Raw genomic sequence first — 23,165 nt, forward strand, 5'->3', positions numbered from 1 at the left:
TCCAAAAGGAAGACATCACTTATATCTCTGCCTTGGAGGAGAAGCTAGATTGGAAAGGTCTAGAGCTGCTTGGCTCCCCTTGGCAACCCATTTTCAAAATTAGTCTTGGAGATGCTATTCCAGCTCCAACAATGTGCTTCCCAAACCCTCCATCAGTCATTTTGATGAACGGCCACTGCCCTCTCAGAGCCTCTGCAACGCTGCTCCAGAGCTGAGCGGCGGAGCCACTGCTCAGAAACTCACCTGTCATCATTGGCTCTCTGTAGGGCTCCCCCTCGTAGTGAGCACAAACAGCAATCCTGCCAAGAAGGGATGGGGAGGAAGGGCAGTTACCCCAAGTCATTAACATCCAATCTGCTCTCTCCTTGGCCTCCTTTGGGTAACTGCAGCCTCCACATACGAAAGTGGCTTAATGGCATGTGGGGCCTCGCCTACACAGTCCACATAAGCAGGACTCCCCCACAGGAAGACAAGGAGACCACCCAGAGCTAAAGTATACCAAGTATTTGCCTGACTTAACATAATCCTCTTCATTGTTAATAGTAACAACTGTAAGCGGTCACCAAGAACGCTCTGCCCAAACTGAAGGCATTACAGGTCTCTGCCCACCTCCTACGTGGGGTGCTGCCAAGGTTCCGGGGCAGGGGATGAAGAAGAGAGAGCTACTAAATGAAGCATCTGAGCCCCATTCTGATGGCCCAACCCAATAGCTAAGTTCTTTAAAGGGGGTTATAGCTGGTTCACAGGGGGACCTACTTGGTCCAGATACAATGTAGCAAATACAACTTTCTGACTCGATACATGTCCTGCCATAGCTGAGCAGCAACCAGGCTATGGGGATTTATTCTGACAATACCCACTCTGACATCACTGTGAACCAGGCCCTGTGCAGACTGCTGGAGACAGAAAGCCCACATGAGGGGCACCTGGGTGGCTCAGTTAAGCATAGGCCTTCAGCTCAGGTCATGATCTCGGGGTTCTGGGATCAAGCCCCATGTCGGACTCCCTGCACAGTGGGGAGTCTGCTTGTCTTCCTGTCCCTCTGGCCCTCCCTCCATTTGTGATCTCTAATAAAATAAGTAAAATCTAAAAAAAAAAAAAAAAGAAGAAGAAGAAAGTAAGTCCATACAAAAAAGTAGAAGAAAGTAAGTCCATACAAAAAAAACCTGGCCCTGAGCAAACCCCAAGTCTCACAGGCAAGACAGCAACACTGTGGACACACTCACCTCCTCCAGGGCATTGGCTGAACATCGAGAACACATCCAGTCTTCAGAAGCCTTTGCCGGGGGAACCCCATAGCAACCTAACAAGGACACCAAGATGAGTAAATTAAACCCAGAGACCAGAGTAAGTATATATACTTGCAACTCTTTTCCATATACCACCAGTCTGAAAGCTGTAACCAAATCTTACAGAAAAACCTCTGAATTCTAGAGTCAGGGGCCCCAGGATTCACCCACACGGTATGGCCCAAGGTCTCAAAAGTCAAAGACTATAGATTCCCTGGTACAAGCACGCAGGGAACTAATCCCTCCCCCCCCCCCCATTATGTGCAGCCCAGAGAAGAGTACAAGGTTGACTACACAAGCAAAAACCCCAAAATCAATGGAACTCCAATTATCAGCAGCGAACTCCCCAACAACACAAAAGCAATCTTTGCACTTGAGGGCCTGGGAAGGCCCCTGGAAAGCTGGGGTGAGGCCAACATGGGGTGAGACCACAGTGAGCAGACCCCTGGGTCAGGCCGTAGAGCAAAGGTGAACCACTCACTGGCATGGACGCGGACACTGCACTTCTTGCAGGAAACTAGAAGACTAGTGCCGTCCTCCTCAAGGTAAGGGGTAGAAAGGTTGATGTCTGTGCTGCAGCCAGTGGAGGTGAAACACATTTCTGGAATCAATGGCTTGGTCCTCTGCTTCTGGGGGGCCAGAGCTGAAGTGTTTCCACAGCTCTGACTAAGGCCTCCAAACTCAACCTAAGGAGAGCAAGCAGGGGCAGCCCTCAGTGAGCATGTGCCTGTATTCCCAGCTTCCCACCTGCTCTGTCAGCAGAAAGCTGCCTCTCTTACTGGTAGGACTCTGGCTACAGTTCCTGGGTGGCAGCTATTATCCCAGAGCTGCTAATTGAAGTTACCTCTAATGACTCAAATTCAATTTCCCACAACGGCATCAAACAAAGGCCCCTGGGGACAACTGAGGAAACGGAGCGAGGTAAGAGGCAACTGGGATTTCAATCTTTCCAAACCAAGTGGTAATAAAACGCGCTGAGATGTTAGCAAGGTTGTTCTCGTGGGCTCCCCTATATGCGGCACTGCATGGTGGCCCCTGCCCAGGGAGAGGACCCAGAGCTGGTGCTCCTAACTGACTAGCGTGATTTCCCCAGGGGCCAACAGCAGTGAGTCACCTGAGCTGCAAGCACTGCCACATGGCTGGAGCCCCACCTGTGATTCCTGGCTAGGGGTCCCTTCAGAAAGAAAGGTAGGTCCATGTACTTCCCTTGACAAATACCCTAACTGCAAATATCTGCTGGCACTACCAGCATTTCAAGGACAGGGCCTCAAATATGTCAACCCTAAGTACATGCCCCTCATGAAAACAGAGACCCACTTGGTAGCTCTGCTAACAGTACAACCAGGCCATGGTTGTACTTGTCTCGCAGGCAAGGGCACATACAATTCTTCAGTTCTGCTTTTTTTCGGTCAATGGAAAGAAGCAGTGAGCTACTAATCCAAAGTATGCATGGTCTCACAGTTCCATTCTTTGGCAAGCCTGAATCTGGGGCCATGCCAGGCTCAGTGCAGCCATGCCAGGTCACCCTGTGCAGGTCCCAGCTGAGACCAAGCTCCTCACCTGGCACATGCTAGTGTGGATGGCCAACCCAAGGATGGCCATCAATGCCCCAGGAACCCAAGGGGCACAGATGAACTCAGCCCCAGTGCCTCCCCCTCCTACACACCTTCTACTCCTACCTCCCCACCCTAGTTTTGCCAACACCCACTGTAGCAAAGAGAAAGGAAAGACCGTACTGGAGGCTCTGGCAGACTAAAGAAATGCACAGTGCTCCAGACTGGCCAGGACAAAAAAAAAACACCTGGAAGGAACAGTTTCTGACTAGAAGGATAACAACAGATTTCTCTGCAAATGGTGTAAATGCCACAGGGTGCAGGGAATCCCCCCAAGGCTAAGCCACACCCCAGTTGTTCTGCAAACCATTCTCAGGTAAAAACTCACATTGCTGGATTATCTGTCTGGAGAAACCTGACTACAGTACATGGATGGGGCAGTGAACACTAGAAGAACATGTCTTTCCCAAGACAACCAGTGACAAGCTCTGTACCCACAATTAAACCTCGCTTCCCTCCGGACTGCTGGCTCTGGGTAAAAGGAGAGGATGAAGTGGGCTTACCTGATGGTAAGTCTGAAAGATCATACAGACAGCGCAGTGAGGGGCCTGCTGGGCCATGGTCTCATTGAATTCCTTTTCAGCCTCAAAGTTCGGGGGTCGGTTCTGCCATAGTTGGCTCAGGGGCTTGGCCCAGGCCTCTGTCTCCTCAGCCTCCTCCTCAGGGGTCAGCTGTTCAGACGACTCTGGAGCACAGAGCAGAGCACAAGTCAGCACCAGTCCCGTACATGTGTAACTCTGCCTAGAGAGCAGATGAGCTCAGCCTGGTTCCAGGCTGGCCTAAACTTAAGACCCTACAGGTGATAAAGGCAAAGGGCAGAAGCAATTTTCAACAGGCTCCTTCAATACTTGTATGATACTGCAGATGGTCCTGCCTGTAGCCCCTTCTCTTCTTACCCACAGAGTCCAGCCTGCTCCTCTCCCCTAACAGCTGCCAGCGTTCAAAGCCTGTGCCCAAGTAAGACAATCTTGCCAGAAACCACGTTACTTGTTGTCTCTGGTACGTTAGCATGTTGAGTCCCTACCTTTTAAGAGTTTTCTCTACAGTTGCACTGAAGGGAAACAAGGAAAAAAAAACAAAACAAGGAAAAAAAAAAAACAAAACAAGGAAATGGCAAGGTTTTTATGTCATGTGCGTTAGTCAGAACTTTCTAGTTCCCTCTGCAAAGGTTGGTGGGACAGCTGCCTTTTCTGGACAGGGATCCCCAACTGTCCTGGCTCTGCTCAGAGGAAGGTAGAGCGTGACCAAGATGAACCCTCTTTCCCACACCTTAAGTCTAGGCCAAGGCCTAACACACAATGATGGCCCACAAGACAAATGCAATCCACTTGGGGGGGCTAAGAACTGTTTTTACATTTTTAAAGGATTAAAGGGAAGAAAGAAAGAAGAATATGTGAAGCCTATGAAGTCTGAAATATTTACTACCTGGTCCTTCACAGACCTCTGGTCTAGATGACAAATTTGTGTCTCTTCATTACTCTAGGACAGCAGAGCGTAGGATTCATTGGGCCCCAGCACTGCCTGAGGAAGGAAAATCCCCTCCAGGTGCCATCTTCCCAAAAGAAAGGGACACACTGCTGAATGGAAAACAAAAAAACTGGGCTCAAAAAACAAGATGGATGTGACACAGGTATACCCCTTCCAGTTCCCGGTAAATCAGTGAGATGGACTTAGCCCACTGGATTCCAACATAAACCATGAAGGAGGGAGGAAAACACCACAACTCTAGTATTATGGGTCAACGGAAGCAATCTTTGGTAAAAGGAGCAACAAACATCAAAATAAATAAAATAGTGTTTCTCCAGATGCTCCCCCAAGTGAGAGAAATATGAGAGGTCACATTTGGGATGTCCTTCTTTGGCGAGTGAGTCCAAAAAAAGGTCCAAGTATGACACATATTACAGGAGATTGGCTCCATGCCAGTGACACCACGTGAAGCCCTCATTGGAGTCACCATATCTAGCTATGTAGAGGCATCAGGAATCCCAGCTAGGATCTCACTTCCCAGACAAAACCACTATGAAGAGGCCCTACAGATCTAAGCAGAGCAGCCCAAGGAAAGCGCTGGTATGTACTTGCACTAGGTGCCTATTTATTTGTTCATTTCTAGCAACTCCAGCTCAGTGCGAATAGTTACCTACTCTGCCTTCAGTCATGTTAAATGACCCCTGGCAGCTGCCATGTGTGTGACCTCAGTCAAGTGTACCATTAACGCAGTGAGGTAATTGCAGACAATTATTTTTTTTAAAGATTTATTTATTTATTTATTAATTCATTCATTCATTCATGATAGACATAGAGAGAGAGGCAGAGACACAGGCAGAGGGAGAAGCAGGCTCCATGCCAGGAGCCTGACTCGGGACTCGATCCCGGGACTCCAGGATCGCGCCCTGGGCCAAAGGCAGGCACCAAACCGCTGAGCCACCCAGGGATCCCCACTGCAGACAATTAAAATCAACCTATACAAGCCCTATCAACCAGGCCGACCAGGAACCATGGTGCCAAAACCAAAGCAAGTATTTTCCTTATCCTGGGAAAAACAAGAGTGACCAAGATTGAATACAAGAAACAGAAACATACAGCCTCTCAAATCACAAGAGAAAAATTAACACAGGGATATCTGCTCTGTTTACCAAACCATAGGTGGTAAAACAAAACAAAACAAAACAAAACAAAAAAACAGGCAGCCCTGGTGGCCCAGCTGTTTAGCGCCTGCCTTCTGCCCAGGGTGTGATCCTGGCGACCCAGGATCGAGTCCCATGTCGGGCTCCCCACTTGGAGCCTGCTTCTCCCTCTGCCTGTGTCTCTGCCTCCCTCTCTGTGTCACTCATGAATAAATAAAATCTTAAAAAAAAAAAAAGTCACTCCACTTATAACCACTGTAATGAGAAGGAAAAATGTTCACTATGTTAAGTGAAAATTGCAGGAAATTTACAATTTACATGTACAAACCATCACTGAGATGCACAAGAAAGATGTATTTCATTGGGTATTTTATTCCTCAATTTAAAAAAATTTGGTAAGGGGGGGCGCATGCTAGACTAGGAGACTAAAGAAACAAGACTTCGAAATGAGTGACCCCGGTTTGGTTTATACTGGTTTAAAGGGAAAAAGCTATGAAACACACTTTTGGGATAAGCAGGGAAAAATAACATGGACTGAAGATGGGAGAACATCATGAAACACTGCCTATTTTCCTAGGTGTGGCAACAGCATTTATATGAGTCTTGAGGAAGTGCCTCTCGGTGCACTTCAAGTGACCTGATGAGGACAACCCACTCTCATGTGGTAGCAAGTATATGCAGCATGTACCCCAATAACACAAGCAGAGCGAGCGCCCACGGCAACACGGCAGCGGCTGCTGACAACAGGAGGCATGCACAGGGCTTCTATCCCTTCAACATTTCCACATTTGAAATTGATCATGAATAGCTGTGAGGTCATATATTATTATCTCAACGGCATCATTATAAAAAGACATACGTGGATATAATCTAGTATCTGGCTAGGAAAATCAGGAAGATTAACACATTAAGACATGCAAGTGGTCACCTTTGCAGGGTAATTCTGTTGTCCTCCCTATAAATGTTTCCTGTTCCAATTTCCTACAACCTCTATTTGGAGCCTTTAGAGCACCAGGGGGTTGGGGGTCAGGGGATCCTGAAGCTAGGCTGCTGCTACCCAGAGAATCCAAGCTCCATCTGGGCCAGGGGAAGAGCAGAGAGACTTCTTAAGACTGACACAGGCTCTGGCCTACTTTTGACTAGAGGATCTCAAGACTTTCCCCACTCGCTTATCACAATCCTACTACCAAGGAAAACAGCAGAGATAGGGATCAGAAGAGAAAGGGAACATGGGGCTTGCTTCAGGAGCAGAGAGGCTGGTGAGAGTCTGGGCCTTCTCACCCAGTCACTGGTGCCAGGAAGGGCAGGGCAGGAAAGGACCTGGCATCAGTCAAGAGTAACAAAGGACCTGCTCACTGCCAGAGACTTGGCCACACTCATGTTCCTGGAACTCGAGCTCCAGGCAGCACAGGAGACCACACTGCGCGGAGGCCAACAACTCTGAGCTCCAGCGATAGACACAGTTCCCATTTCTGCTCCAATCTCTGCCTATTTCCCTTCTGTCTCCTTCACCGGCTCCTTTTCCTGTCTTTCCACCCCCAGCCTCTGCCCTCTCCCAAGTGGCCTCGTGTACTCTAAGTAAAGGTTATCAAACCGATGGTAGCTACACTCGTGGTGAGCACAGAATACCAGAGCTGTCCAATCACTATGCTGTATACCTGGAAGTGACGTAATAGTGTGTCAACTACACTTCCGCTTAAAAAAAAAAAGTTTAAGAAAATTTTTAAAGTTATTTATTTATTTGAGAGAGCACGTGGGGGTGGGGGGGAGCAGAGGGAGAGACTCTCAAGCAGACTCCCCGCTGAGCCCAAAGCCCACGATCCGGAGGACCACGACCTGGACCCTGAGGATCATGACCTGAGCTGAAATCAATAGTCTGACACTTAACTGAGCCACCCAGGTGCCCCATTTTGGTTAAATTTTTTCAAAAGGTATCAAACACTACCTCTGCTGAGCCCCAAATCTACATTCTCCAGACGCTGAACTTAGGTTTCTAATCCCAACCAAAGCTACAACGCAGGGAGGCACTGAACTCAGGCTTCTACATGCCCCACACTCAAGCTCTACACCCAACCTCCAAATCCAGCTGACTTTAGGCTCCCAACACCCATCACTGTATCCCTCCCCCATCCTTACCACCATCATCCTGCTTCAGACCCTCCGCTCGCAGAGGGTCTCGCAGAGACCAAGGCAAAAGCCCATCTGTTGCCCTCAAACCCATTCTCTAGATGCAGTCGCTAGGAGCAATCCTTCTTTTCTTTTTCTTTTTTTTTTTTTTTTTTTTTTTTTTTAAGATTTTATCTATTTACTCATGAGAGACACACAGAGAGAGGCAGAGACACAGGCAGAGGGAGAAACAGGCCCCATGCAGGGAGCCCAACGCGGGACTTGATCCCAGGGTCCCCAGGATCACGCCCTGGGCTGAAGGCGGCACTAAACCACTAAGCCACCCGAGCTGCCTAGGAGCATTCCTTCTTATGTACATCTGGCCACTTAAAACCCGTCAAAGGAAAAAAACAAAAACCCATCGAAGGCTCCTGAAGGCCCACTATAGTAAGGCCTCCCTCTCAGCCTCCCCCCACCTCACTCTGGCCCGCCCATCACACCCTGGCCTGGCCCTTTAACTGAGCAGCATCCTCTGAATCGATCTTCATGCTCTCCCTTCTGCTGTAGATTAACATCTCCTCTCTTTAGATCTGTTTACCTGTCAGTTTGCCCCACTACCTTGTGAGCTTTTTGAGGGCACGGACATATCTTAGTTATCTCTGTAGCTACACATTCAGCATTGGGCTTGGCATCATTGACAGAATTGCTATCCAGAAAAATCAGCCTGTACCTCCTAGTAAAGAAAGAGAAGAACCTGCATGCGATCATCCTGTATTAGGTACATTCCAAGATACATAGACATACAAAGAAATATGATTATAAATTAAGTATCAAATGAGATCCTGTTCTCTTTGTGGAGTATCTGGGAGAACAGTGAAGCATGGGCCCACCCCTGGCACTTAGCTGGGCCTCCCAATGTCCTGTCAGAGCAAGTCCTAATGGTGTGAAACACTTTCCTCTTCCTGGTCAAGAGGGAAAGCAAAACTTACCATCATCACTGACGCAATCCTGCAACACGAGTGGGTGATGGCGGGGGAGCTTGCTTAAGGGCTGACGACGGCCCTTGGACTTCTTATTCTCCTCCAGGGAAAACATGTATTCATCTGCCACCTAGGCAAACCACAAGAAGAAATCAAATTGGTCTTGCCTCCACTTAGGGACACAGCAGAGGTTGGTTTTACAGTGAAAACCAACAGAAAGGGCAGGCCTACAGAGAAATATAAAACCAAACACAGAATACAACTGCCTTTGGATAAACCAAAATGACAGTACCACACAAATTAATCTAAACTAGGATTATGTAAACATTTTAGGGCAAAATTTGTGCCTAACAAGTATAGCTCCTGTTCTCAAAAGCAACCTGAAACAAATCTACCAAAAATAAATGTACTCTACAGGAGAGCCATGCCCCCTCCCTTAAGGTCTGGGTCATGAGATTGCATCTCAGAAAGCCCCAGAGAAACCAGGTACCCCTTTTCGTGGACCAGAAGGGCAGGAACACCTGTTACAAAGAGCCAGGCAGCTGGGCCATCAGACTTGAAATGCTAGAGGACATCCGAAGGGGTGAGGAACAGCTGACCCACTAAAGTCAAATAGGCCAGCTTCTCCTCACGCGCTGCCAAGCCCTCAGCTCTAGTTGATACTATTTATTTGTCAGCTAGTTTCCTCATCAGACAGGACAGAGTATTTAAAACTGTGACCTAATGGAACGCCTGAGTGGCTCAGCGGTTGAGCATCTGTCTTTGGCTCAAGGAGTGATCCTGGGGTCCCGGGATCGAGTCCCACATCGGGCTACCTGCAGAGAGCCTGCTTCTTTCTCCCTCTGCCTGTGTTTCTGCCTCTGTGTTTCTCATGGATAAACAAATAAAATCTTTTCAAAAATAAATAAATAAAAATTTTAAAAACTCTGACCTAGCTACAAAAGCCAAAGTTGATTTGACTAATGCTCCATTTAGATAATGTCAGAGCAAGCACAATTAGGTTTAAGATGCACAAGACTGACTCAGTAATACCACAAGAGTTTCTTTCCAGTCACTGTATTTAAAATTTGGGTCATTCCTCTCAGAGAAAGCATCTGACAAAGTACAACATCCATTCATGATAAAAACTCTCAACAGGGCAGCCTGGGTGGCTCAGCGGTTTAGCACCGCCTTCAGCCCAGGGCATGATCCTGGAGACCCAGAATAGAGTCCCATGTTGGGCTCCCTGCATGGAGCCTGCTTCTCCCTCTGCCTGTGTCTCTTTGTCTCTCATGAATAAATAAATAAAATCTTTAAAAAAAAAAAAAAACTCAACAAACTAGGTTTAAAGGGAACATACCTCGACACAATAAAGGCCATTTATGAAAAACCCACAGCTAACATCCTCAATGGAGAAAAATTGAGAGCTTTTCTTCTACGGTCAGGAACAAGACAAGGATAAGGATGTCCAGTCTCACTACTTTATTTAATAGTACTGGAAGTCCTAGCCACAGCAATCAGACAAGAAATAAAATGTACCTAGATCGGTAATGAAGAAGTAAAACTGTATTTACAGATGACATGACACCATATATAAAACCTGAAAAGACTCCATCAAAAAACTGCTAGAACTGATAAAGGAATTCAGTGAAGTCTCAGGATACAAAAATCAATCTCCAGAACTCTGCTCCATTTCTATACACCAATAATGAAGCAACAAAAAGAATCCCCTTTACAATTATACCAAAAATACTAAGATACCTAAGAATAAACCTAAACAAAGAGGGAAAGACCTACATTGTGAAAACTATGAAACACTGATGAAAAAAACTGAAGACAATACAAAAAAATGGAAAGACATTCCACACTTATGAATTGGAAGAATAAATACTTTAAAAATGTCTATAGTACTCAAAGCAATGTACACAGTTAATGTAATTACTATCAAAACAGCAACAGCATTTTTCACAGAAATAGAACAAAGAATCCTAAAATTTGTATGGAACCACAAAAGATCCCCAAACACCCAAAGCAATACTGAAAAGAAAAGCAAAGCTGGAAGCATCACAATTCTAGACTTCAAGTTATGTTACAAAGCTGCAGTGATCAAAACAGTATGTTAACGGCACAAAGACACACAGATCAATGGAACGCAAAACCCAGAAATAAACCCACAAGTATATAGTCAATTACATTTAAAAAAGCAGGAAAGAATATGCTGTGGGGAAGAAACAGTCTCTTCAACAAGCCGTGTACAGAAAACTGGACAGCTACATGCAAAAGAATGAAGCTGGACCACTTTCTTACACCACACACAAAAATAACTTCAAAATGGATTAAAGACGTAAATGTGAGACCTGAAACCATAAAAATTCTAAAAAAAATTTGCACAGGCAGTAATTTCTGACATTGGCCATAGCAACTTTTTTCTAGATATGTCTCCCAAGGCAAAAGAAACAAAAGCAAAAATAAACTATTGTGACTACATCAAAATAAAGGAACCCGGGGATCCCTGGGTGGCGCAGCGGTTTGGCGCCTGCCTTTGGCCCAGGACGCAATCCTGGAGACCTGGGATCGAATCCCATGTCGGGCTTCCTGCATGGAGCCTGCTTCTCCCTCTGCCTATGTCTCTGCCTCTCTCTCTCTCTCTAAGTATCATGAATAAATAAATAAAATCTTAAAAAAATAAAAAATAAAATAAAGGAACCCTTTTGCACTCCTGATGGGAATGCAAACTGGTACAACCCCTGTGGAAAAGAGTATGGAGGTTCTTCAAAAAATTAAAAATAGAACTGCCATACAACCCAGTAATCACACTAACTACTGGGTATTTACCCAAAGAACACAAAAATACTACTTGAAAGGAATAATGCACCCCAATGTTTACAGCAGCATTATTTACAATAGCCAAATTATGGAAGCAGCCCAAGTGTCCATTTACTGTTAAAAAGATAAAGACGGGGATTCCTGGGTGGCTCAGTGGTTTAGTGCCGCCTTCAGCCCAGGACGTGATTCTGGAGACCCGGGATGGAGTCCCACATCGGGCTCCCTGCATGGAGCCTGCTTCTCCCTCTGCCTGTGTCTCTGCCTCTCTGTCTCTCTGTGTCTCTCATGAATAAATAAATAAAATCATTAAAAAAAATAAAAATAAATAAAAATAAAAAGATAAAGATGCAGTATGTGTGCGTATATATAGATATATAACAGAATATTCAGCCATAAAAAAGACTGAAATCTTGCCATTTGCAACAACATGGATGGAGCTCGAGGATGATGTTAAGGGACATAAGTCAGAGAAAGACAAATACCATAGGATTTCATTCATATGTGGAATTTTTTTTTTAAGATTTTATTTATTTATTCATGGGAGACACAGAGAGGCAGAGACACAAGCAGAGACAGAAGCAGGCTCCACACAGGGAGCCCGATGTGGGATTCGATCCCGGGTCTCCAGGATCAGGCCCTGGGCTGAAGGCGGTGCTAAACCACTGAGCCACCTGGGCTGCCCTCATATGTGGAATTTAACAACAAAAGGAGCAAAGGGAAATAGAAACAAACCAAGAAACAGACTCTTAACTATAGAGAACAAACTCCAGACAGGAGGTGGGTGGGGGAATGGGTGAAATGGATGGGGATTAAGGAGTGCAACTTAATAAGCACCAGGCAATTTAAATAAAACCCTAAAAAAACTGGTATGCCTGGGTGGCTCAACGGTTGAGCATCTGCCTTCAGCTCAGGGCATGATCCTTGAGTACCGAGTTTGAGTCCCACACTGGGCTCCCCTCAAAGAGCCTGCTTCTCCCTCTGCCTATGTCTCTGCCTCTCTCTCTGCAATCTCTCGTAAACAAATACATAGTATCATTAAAAAAAAAAATCTTGATCATCCTACATTTAGGAGAAATAGAGTTAGCTAAAACCATTAAGCAAGGAAACAAGGCCTGGAGGAGGGCTACTTTGCAACTATGAAAAAAACAATTCATCAGCAGTGCTAGAGAGTGGTGGTACTGCAGGGCCACTTCAGAAGTCACACTAGGGGGGGTATCCCTGGGTGGCTCAGCGGTTTGGCGCCTGCCTTTGGCCCAGGGCGCGATCCTGGAGTCCCGGGATCGAGTCCCGCGTCAGGATCCCGGCATGGAGCCTGCTCTTCCCTCCTCCTGATCTCTGCCTCTCTTTCTCTCTATGCCTATCATAAATAAATAAATAAATCTTTAAAAAAAAAAAAGTCACACTAGGCCTACAGGCTTCATGTGTTAACTACACAGACCAGAGAACTCGAGGCCTGCACTTGGAATGCCAAGAAAAACCAAATTCTGAGCAAGCTACATCCAGGGAGAATAGAGCCAGCCAGGCGCCCCAATGATCACAGACTTTTAATCAGATCTGAACTATACTGACAGGCTATAAACCAGCAATTTCCAAAGTGCACAAGAAGGCCCCTCAAGAGCCTCCAACCAAAACAGCCCTGCTTTTGATTTATACTTTTCAAATGAGAAAGATTTCACTTAAAGAAAGGGTTCTTTACCTAAAACAAACTGGAAAACAATACTCAAATGTATTTCACAGCGCAACCATGGAACTAAAAAACTTTAGGGACGTGCACCCCCATCATATATAATACTTACTAACAAATTACATACACCAATGTGTTTATGCATATTTTAAAAGAAGAATAGGCGCCTGAGTAGCACAATGGACTAAGTATTTGACTCTTGGTTTCAGCTCAGGCCATGATCTCAGGGTTATGAGATCAAGCCTGGAGCTGGGCTCTCTGCTCAGCGCAGAGTATGCCTAAGACAATCTCCCTCAGCCCCTAATCCTCTCCCCCCACTGCCATGCAGGTGGACATGTACGCTCTTCCTCAAATAGATAAATCTTGGGACACCTGGGTAGCACAGTGGTTGAGCGTGTCTGCCTTCGGCTCAGGGTGTGATCCTGGGGTCCCGGGATCGAGTCCCACATCGGGCTCCCTGCAGAGAGCCTACTTCTCTCTCTGCCTGTGTCTCTCATGAAAAATAAATAATCTTAAGGGGGGGGGGCAGCCCAGGTGGCTCACCAGTTTAGCACTGCCTTCAGCCCACGGCATGATCCTGGAGACACAGGATCGAGTCCTGTATCAGGCTCCCTGCATGGAGCCTACTTCTCTTTCTGCCTGTGTCTCTGCCCCTCTCTCTCTCTCTCCTCTCTGTGTATTCTCATGAATAAATAAAATCTTTAAAAAAAAAATCTTAATTTACAAAAATAAACTATAAAAAGATAAAGTTCCAGGCAGCCCAGGTGGCTCAGAGGTTTAGCGCCGCCTTCAGCCCAGCCCATGAAGCAGGCTCCATGCACCGGGAGCCCGACGTGGGATTCGATCCCGGGTCTCCAGGATCGCGCCCTGGGCCAAAGGCAGGCGCCAAACCGCTGCGCCACCCAGGGATCCCCTTTATTTATTTATTTATTTATTTATTTATAACACCCTGATTTTAGCATAATGAGGCCCATGTCAGACTCCAGAAGAACCGAAGACAATAAATCCATACTCATCTCAGACTCAGTTTTGGGAACTTGTAAAAGCAGCAACAGGAAATGGACATGGTGGTAGGAGATACAGACATCATTTACCAGGTCCAAGTAATAGAGGAAGTAGGGGGATCGAGACCAAGAACACCAGGGCTGCCTGGATGGTTCAGTTGGTTAAGTGTCTGCCTTTGGCTCAGGTCATGATCCCAGAGTCCAGGGATCAAGCCTGGCATCGGGCTCCCTGCTCAGCAAGGAGGCTGATTGTCCCACTGACTCTCACCCCACTCATGCTCACACACCCTCTTCTCTTTCAAATACATAAATAAAGACCAAGAAGCCCAGAATGCAGCTCTGGTAAAGAAGATGCCTGTATCCAGCCCTGTGTGTTCCGAGTGCCTCCTGGATGCCAGCCTATGTACCCAGCATACTGTGCTTGGGGCCCAGGCAATGCAGATACAGGCGACACAAGATCCTGAGCCTCAAGGAGCTCCTGGCCCAGCCAGGGGTGGGGGGACTTGGTGTGCGTCACTTAAGTCTCTGCCCTTTCCACTACTGTCTTATTGCCTCTGACCAAAGTAGTCAAGTAAGTATCTTTGCAGATTTTCTCATCTTCCGGCCTAAGTACTCCTGCTCCCTGGTCTCCACGCAGCCTTCATGTGCTCACTTCTAAATTCCCTCACAGCAGGTAGCAGAAATGGCTGAGTTCCAATCCTAGTTCTAGCAACTAGCTGTGTGAGCCTAGCCAAGTAGCATCCCACTCATCAGTGGGAGGACTGAATGCTGCCCCCTGCCCAGGGTGCCGTGAGGATGGGGTGTGATAGCAGGTAGGGTCTCCCAGGCCTCTGCCTGCAAGAGAGCTAGAGCTCAGGCTCCTGAGTTCTCTGTTCCCCAACTAACATCAGGCCCCCAAGTCAAGGTCAGTGTTACTAATGGACTGTACAGAGAAGAGCCAACTGTTCCCTCCTTGTTTTGGGAACTTACTTTTTCAAAGCAGCTTAAACTAACACGAAATGTTATAACAGACACATCACTGGAGCTCTGTCTGCAGTTAAGTGAACATCCTAAAGCTTGGGTGCTTCTACAGTCCGTCAACCTGGGTGCTTTTACTAAGGCCCTTGACATAGAGGAGCACATAAACTGAGCAGCAAGAGGCCTGAATTACAGCATGGGGAATGCAAAAGGGGAGCAGGAGCGACACCAGGGTGCTCTTCAAAACCCAGCTATTTCCAAATACAGCTACAATGCCATTAGACCTCCCCAGGGATCAGTAAGGTGCTTCAGCTTCTGCCCTAAGCCGTGACTATCACTCCCCCATCCTACCCAATTAATCCTGCTGTCAGCTTCCTGGTAAAACTAAACTTCCATTCCTTCCTTCCACGTTTACAGAAGGTTCATGGGCTGAGTCCTAGGACCATGTCGGTGCGTGAAGCAGCAACGCGGATATGGCACAGGGCCTGGCTCCCTCAGCTCCCTGGGACAACTGTGCAGAGTGACACGGACTGTGGTGAAAAGGGAGCGGAGTGTCACAGGTGTTCCAGGCAGGAAGGAAAAGTAGATTAGAAGCAGTGAACGGTTGCTGGGAATGGTGATTTTTGCAAAGGACTGGGCTCCAATAAGCAAGAAAGTCGTGTTCCAGGAAGAGAGGTGTGCTGAGGACTCCCTGGCTCCTCCTACCTCAAAACCTTCTGTAGCCTGGTGATGGCTGCACGAGTGAGAAGGCATAAAAGGTCAGAGAACCGTATGCTAAAAAATGTTTAAAATGACAGATTTTACATCATGTATACTTTACCACAACTAAAAACAAATCAACCCAAAATTTCAAAAATAAATATAATAAAAGGAGTTAATTAAAAGTGAAAAAGGAAGGGGGCAGCTGACTGGCTCAGTCCAAAAGGCATGTGACTCTTGATCTTCGGGTCGTGAGTTCAAGCCCTGCATAGGAGGTAGAGATTACTTAAAAAAAAAAAAAAAGAAGAAACTTAACGGACATCTGGGTGAGTCAGCGGTTGAGCATCTGTCTTCAGCCCCAGGCGTGATCCTGGAGTCTTGGGGTTGAGTCCCACATTGGGCTCCCTGCAGGGAGCCTGCTTCTCCCTCTGCCTGTGTCTCTGCCTCTCTGTGTGTCTCTCATGAATAAAGTCTTTTAAAAAATTAAAATTTAAAAACTCAAAATTGTCAACCCATATATAGCACTCTATTCCTCATCCAGCTGTGCTGGAGCCCCACACCCACCCCTGGGTGTTTGGACCTGCAGAATCCAGTCCTCCCCCCTTACCCTCATGACCTCCAATGACACAGCCACACTTGCCTGTTGCTCCCAGGTCTTCAGTCCTTCGCCCCTCGCCCTGGACACACTGCCCTTCTCTACTTCCCCATAACCTTGGGCTGCTCTACCCTGGCCTCTACTCCACCCCATTATGAAAAGTATTCTCCACACTTCGCATGCTCCACAGGTAAGCTCCTCCACGCCCGCCAATACCTCCAGTGACTGCCTCCTACCCAACCCTCCTGAACTTCAGGTCTGCGCACACACATCTCCATCCCCTACCTCACACAGGTCACTCAGCTCAGCACGTCCCAAACTTGAACTCCCCACCTGAGCCACACTCAAATACCCCTTGGCTTTTCCATTAATGCACCCCCATCCATCCAATAACTCAAGTCTGAATCCGAGTCAACTCCCACCCACCCCACCCCCACAGCCAGCCCCCCAGTCCTGTGCTCCCGCCCTCAGGTCCACCTCCTGCTCCTTATCCCTGTCACCACCACGCAGCCCAGGTCCTCACCACGTCACTTTCAGACTAAACAGGTTCCAAAATGATTTCCCTATTGCAAATCTTTCTTTCTTCCTGAAGTAGAAGTATTTGACTATGTGTGGTAATCATAAAAATATTCCAATTTATAAATGTAGAAAGTGAAAATCATCCATAATCCACCTTCAGGAGAACCTCTGCTATTTCTGCTTTTGCCTACTTCCCCACCCCCAGCCCCAAAATCCTTTATACTTTTTCCAAAATGATCTTTCAAAACATCAGTGCAGAGCTAAAAAAACCCTTCACCAGACAACCTGAAGAACTGGCATTGTTTCTTGAGTAAGCTAGGAGGTGGGGGGAGCAATGCCCTAAAATGAGACAACACAAACAGAAGGTGTGAGACTAGACTAAATCCTGATTCAAACAAACCTAATGTAAAATCAAATTTGTTTAGACAACTGGAGAAACTGGATTATAGGCTGGATATTAGATGACGCTAAGGAACTCTCCTAAATTTGCTAGGCAGAATGACGGCTAGCGATTAAGGAAATACCCACAGTTTTTGGAGGTCACAATAAATGGGGAAGAAACAACACACCTGTGATTTGCTTTAATGTGCTTCAAATGACAAAAGGCCAGGTGAAGCAAATGTGGCCAAGTACTGACAACCGTCAGACCTAGGTGAGGAGCATTTGTGGGTTCACGTTAGTATTCCACATGCAACTTTGTGCATTTAAAAATGTATTCTGGGGACGCCTAGGTGGCTCGGTGGTTGAGCTTCTGCCTTTGGCTCAGGACATGACTCCAGGATCTGGGATCGAGTCTCATATCGGGCTCTCTGCAAGGAGCCTGCTTCTCCCTCTGCCTGTGCCTCTGCCTCTGTGTGTCTCTTATGAATAAATAAATAATTTAAAATAAAAAATAAAAATGTATTCCGAAAATCTTCAATCTCCAAAAACACATGGCGGTGAACCTTCCAAAGTCAAACTGCTTCATGGAACACAGGCAGACTGTGATGACCTGACTCCTCACACCCTCCAGCAACAGCTCCCAAGGCTCTCTCCAGGCCCATAGACCTGAGACTAACACAACTCTGCAGGCCCCCATGTGCTTTGACCTTGGCATGTGCTACCATCACCAGGAGAGGAACAGGTTCCTCTCCTAGATTCCCTTTCCATTTTCCCTCAAGGCACTGAGCATACTTCTGCAAATCTTCAGCCTAGTTATAATGCCTGCTTCTCTGCAGTCTCCTCAAACTCTACACCCCAACCCTAGGCTGAACCACTAACTCTTCCACTTGGACTACAACACTTACTCCTGAGGAATAGACTAATTTGCTCCCATCTAGACCACGAGCTCCCTGAAGGCACAGTCCTGGCCCCAAGTAGGCACGCCGTATGTGATTACGGACTAAAGCAAAGAGGCAGAGCAGCCAAGATATTTTTTCAAAGATGCAGCACATCTAGGAGGTTGAGGGCAAGGGGCAGGAAGACAATGCCACCGAGAATGGTATTACCATCAGACTACTAGCTAAGACCATACAGAAATAAAAATGAACCAAGAAGGCACTCCTGGTTTTTTTTTTTTTTTTTTTTTTGAGGAGTAAAGATTCATGTCAGAGAGAAGCCTCCCTCTCCCAGCATATTCCACATGGCTTTTCTCCTCAACCTCTGGATGACAGTGAGCTTCACTTAGCTGGGGTCTGCCTTTTGTGGAGGGAGTACATTCAGATCTGTGTCCACCACCAAGAAAGGCAAGTGGACAACGTTCAGCCACCATGAGAGGCCTGTGTCCTCTACGACTGCCTGCTGACTAGGCAGGTAACTTGTCTCACTGAAGGTAAATGAGCAGCAAAGCCATTTGGCCATAGGTGTTAAAAGCCACTCTCTCCAATCAATTTAACTGGTAATGAAGCAACATTCTTAACTCCACATGCTGACTCCTGTATCCATTCCATAACTGGTTCTTAATTTGGGGAGGAAAAAAGATGGGTGTCATATGTTGACTCCTCCTACCAAACACACACAACTTGACTATAGTAAGATTAATTTAGCAGAAACATATAGTCTGAAGAATGCGGATAAAGTATTTAGCATGTAGTAACTCCTTGCTTGATTAGGTGCTTTTGTGGTTGTGACTATAACCAGAGGTAAGAAAGTCAGGAGGATGCTGCAAGAGGACAGTGGGCCCTGTAGCATGATAGCAGGGTCAGTGAAGACCCGAGGGCTCTGTGAAGAATGGCTCCAATGTGGCAACAGGGACCATAAAGGGATTCTGGTGTCTAAGATGGAAAGCCACCTCTTGTGGAAGCTGCCACAGGACAGCAGACAGCAGCCACCAGAAGTGATGGGAAGCTTCAGGCTCATCAGCCTGCACCCAACCGGATGGAAGGAAGAACATGCAGCGGAAAAGTACACCTACAGAAACTGGGCTCTGAGGGCAGCCCCAGTGGCACAGCAGTTTAGTGCCGCCTGCAGCCTGGGGCGTGATCCTGGAGACCCTGGATCGAGTCCCATGTCAGGCTCTCTGCATGGAGCCTGCTTCTCCCTCTGTGTCTGCTTCTCCCTGTGTCTCTGCCTCTCATTCTCTCTCTGTGTCTCTATGAATAAATAAATAAAATCTTAAAAAAAAAAAAAAAGAAAGAAACTGAGCCCTGAGACTGAGAGAGGGGAGAAAGGAAAGTGATGTGGGTATTCAAAACAAGGAACAGACCAACCACAAAAATGCACTACTTAGAAACCAGAACTGTAATATGGACTCAGGGTTAGTACTTTAGCCAAAAACACAGAAAGCCAAAAGGCTAAATGTTAACATACGGAGACAGTGAGCACACAGGAGGGGCTGGTGATGGTACTCGTATGTACTTTTAAAACATTTCATAATAAAAACTCCTTGGGCAGGGATCCCTGGGTGACACAGCGGTTTAGCGCCTGCCTTCTCTCTCTCTCTCTCTCTCTCTCTCTTCTCTGTGACTATCATAAATAAATAATAAAAAAAAAAATTAAAAAAAAAAACTCCTTGGGCAGCCCAGGTGGCTCAGCGGTTTAGCACCACCCTCAGCCCAGGGCCTGATCCTGGAGTCCGGGGATCGAGTCCCACGTCAGGCTTCCTGCATGGGCCTGCTTCTCCCTCTGCCGTGTCTCTGCCTCTCTCTCTCTCTCTCTCATGAATAAATAAATAAAATCTTTAAAAAATAGTAACAATAATAAAAACTCCTAAAAGAGCAATTTTTCAAAGGTAAAGATAAGGAAATGGGAAATAACTCAAAAGTCTCTGTGCTGACTTCTATCAGTGACCCCACCCTAGCCCCACTCAAGGCTGGAACTAGACCCACACAAGCTGTGAGGCTGAAAGTAAGACCAGGTCACTTGGGTAAGCACAAGTCTGGATCCATTCAACACAGCTCTGCTGGTGGCCCCTTGGGGTCCATCAGGAGCCTTTTTACACAAAGCAGAGAGAGAACAGCTTTTGGTGTCAGTAGGTTCTAGAAAGAAGCCTGGAAAAACGTTCACATTTATGGCTTTGGGAATTCATTCTGGGCTCCAAAAAGATGCTCTATCAACAATGTTGTACTGGAAGGTGGAAAATGTATGGGGAGGAGTAGAGAGAGAATTCCCATGGGTGTCTACAAGGCAGTCAAGATTTTTAAGGAAAAAAAAAAAAAACCTGAATTTTTAGGTAAGAAGAGCCATCTCATCCCCAACCCACATCTAGGCTAAAACCACTGCCACTCTAACCTTCATGCCTCTAGGGCAGGTTGGGTCAAGGGTACGTCCCACAGCTGGAGCTCTGCAACTGTCACTAAGGCTACAATGCAATTCTCTGGAACAGTCACACAGGGGCCAGAGAAAAGGAGCTCCCAACAAAGAACAAGCTGGAAGTGAACCAATGGCACTAGCTTTCTGCTCAACACTGCAGGTCCATTCTGCTGGTCTCCTGCCACCCTGCACACCTGCAGCAAGCACGCTCACCCTCCAGACGACCCCCTGCCCCCAGGATCCCAGCCAGGCAGCCACCCCTCCAGCACTGCCCAGGGCCCATACCTCTGCCAGCTCCCGCTCACTGATACTTCCGGTGGCGCCCCCTTTCTTCCTCGTGCAGGGCTCTCCCATGACGACCCTGCCGTCCCCTTTGGCATAGCTGTGTACAGTGAGAACTCCCGACTGCCCTTGGGCTCGGCAGGACAGAGGCTCACTGGTTTCTGAATCGGAAGAAATAGAATCCCGAGAAGAACTGGAGCCCAGGCTAGAAGAGGATTTCTTTTTCGAACCTGAGAGGACAAGGCGTCCCCCTATAGAAGCAGGATTCACAGAAAGATCCAAGGCGGCTGCTTCTTGTTCCTCCTCTTCCTCTTCATCCTCCTCTTCAAGTTTGACATTTTTAAGCTCTTCAAATTTGACTTCAGAGGAGTCAGAATAATCTGAAACACACACACACACATTGGCCAGAGTCAACTTCCTCAAGCACATCTGAAGCAAGTGAAAAGCAAAGTGGCAAAGCAAGAGAACAAGAGTGGCAAGTGAGGTATGGCTTCCAATTCCAATCTTATCCCTTACAGGTGCCTGTGGGACCTGGGGCTGACCCCTTAGCAGCTCCAGGCCTCCACGCTCATCCCATGGACTGCAAGCAGCCTACCCCCTATCTCCAGGGTTCTGTGTCTGCGATGGAGCACAGCCTGGCACACAGCAGACTCTCAGTAAGTGGCCACCATCATCTCCCCAGAAGTGTCTTGCAGGAATGAAGGCCTGAATGAAGCTCAGCAGACCTGGTGACCCCTAGCTAGACAAGCTGCTAGACAGAGGCAGCCAGGCCCCCGCGCCCCAGTCAACAGGGCCATCCAGCTGTCTGTCAGCAGATGTACCATGGCACTCTCAGTACAGATCCTCCATGCCTCACCCAAGACTGCCACCAGCCCCTCCCTAACAGATCTACTCTCAACAACCCCCTGAGCTGCGTGGAGTCAGTAGAGGAGGAGGGGGGAACACCTGCCCCACCACACTTCTGGACCACACCACTTACTTCCTAAAATCCAAGTGGCCCCTCAAGCCCTCTAGTGAGCAAACTCTAAGATGGCAGCCAGTCCCCCAACCATCTCATTCCTGCTTCTCTAGCCTCATTTCCTGCTAGCACAGCTGTCTTCTCCCCTTCCCACCCCACTATGTTCAAATTACAGGCAACTACTACAAACTCCCCAAATAGCTCCTGTGACTTCACATCTCCATGCCATCACCCCTGTACTCCCCTCTGGGGGCCCAACCCTCTGCCTGCCTGGGAAATTCCGACCTCTCTTGTAAGAGTTGGTTCAGCATCATTCCACCAACCCTCAGTGTTGCCCTGACCCCTCCCCAGGTGGTGGAGGGGCACTTCCACCCAGCATGTCCCCCTCCGAAGGACTCCTCACACCCACTCTCACACTCCACTTACACTCTCTGCTCAGGCCCACCTCCCCCCTTTTTCCTACCCATGACCCTGAATACAGCACGGCATCTAATGTAGAACAGAATACAGTTAGGCATGTGGGGAAAATACTGTAACCAACTAACCTGGGAAGGGAAGATTGTCCTCAACTTGCCGCACAGAGCTATGGGTGGGCCTCACGGGAGCAAGGGCGGCCTGGCACTCCGTCATGTCGTACTGTCCAGTACTCAGCTCCTCCTTGGGGAAGAGCTCACTCTGACTCACCTCCTGTGGTATCTCAAGACACACTCGGTGCCGTTTTGTCCCTATACGGTGCTTGGCGAGACTGCGAGGAGAGCAGACGTTTTAAGGGCCCAGGAGTACATTTATGGACACACATGTTCACACACATCCACACACATAACCCAAAATGAACGAGTGGCCAGAGCCTGCCCAGGCTCCACACATCGGCCCCACCTCCTATTTGTGGGAGAGACAAGGGACTCCACCTTTCTGAGCCTGTCTCACCCAAAGGAAAATAGGAATTATCACCATCCACATCAAAAGATTTGATGTGAAGCTTAAAAGGTATGCAAGGTACCTGGCATACAGTAGGCACCCCATAAATACTCTCCTTTCTTCTCCACATGGCCCAGGATCAACTCACCAGGACAGATCCTCCAGCTCAGACACCAATGATGCTGGCCAACGTCAATCACACACCCCCCCCGCCTCTGTGAGTTTCATTCCCACCCTCCATTCTCTTTTCTAAAGAACATCTCATATGATGGGGCGCCTGGCTGGCTCATTTAGTAGAGCATGTGACCCCTGATCTCAAGGTCGTGAGTTTCAGCCCCATGTTGGGCATGAAGCCCACTTACAATAAAAAATAAATAAAAAATGTCTTATGTGGCAATGAGAA

The 23,165-nt window shown here is 47.4% G+C and overlaps 1 protein-coding gene across 5 annotated transcripts in view; it reads right to left on the reverse strand.

Annotated features, from left to right (window-relative positions):
- Positions 1-23,165, reverse strand: part of KDM4A (lysine demethylase 4A) — a 47,197-nt gene that overhangs the window by 8,586 nt on the left and 15,446 nt on the right. For all 5 annotated transcript variants that reach the window (XM_055341636.1, XM_055341637.1, XM_055341638.1 and 2 more), the window contains exons 10-16: positions 22,390-22,589; positions 20,890-21,266; positions 8,622-8,742; positions 3,406-3,587; positions 1,771-1,975; positions 1,227-1,303; positions 244-299 (exon numbers count right to left, since the gene is read on the reverse strand). In XM_055341636.1, the coding sequence (XP_055197611.1) occupies positions 244-299; positions 1,227-1,303; positions 1,771-1,975; positions 3,406-3,587; positions 8,622-8,742; positions 20,890-21,266; positions 22,390-22,589 (1,218 nt within the window). The remainder of the gene's footprint in view (positions 1-243; positions 300-1,226; positions 1,304-1,770; positions 1,976-3,405; positions 3,588-8,621; positions 8,743-20,889; positions 21,267-22,389; positions 22,590-23,165) is intronic.

Source organism: Nyctereutes procyonoides, unplaced genomic scaffold (genome assembly GCF_905146905.1).
Source record: "Nyctereutes procyonoides isolate TBG_1078 unplaced genomic scaffold, NYPRO_anot_genome, whole genome shotgun sequence".
Taxonomy (NCBI): domain Eukaryota; kingdom Metazoa; phylum Chordata; class Mammalia; order Carnivora; family Canidae; genus Nyctereutes; species Nyctereutes procyonoides.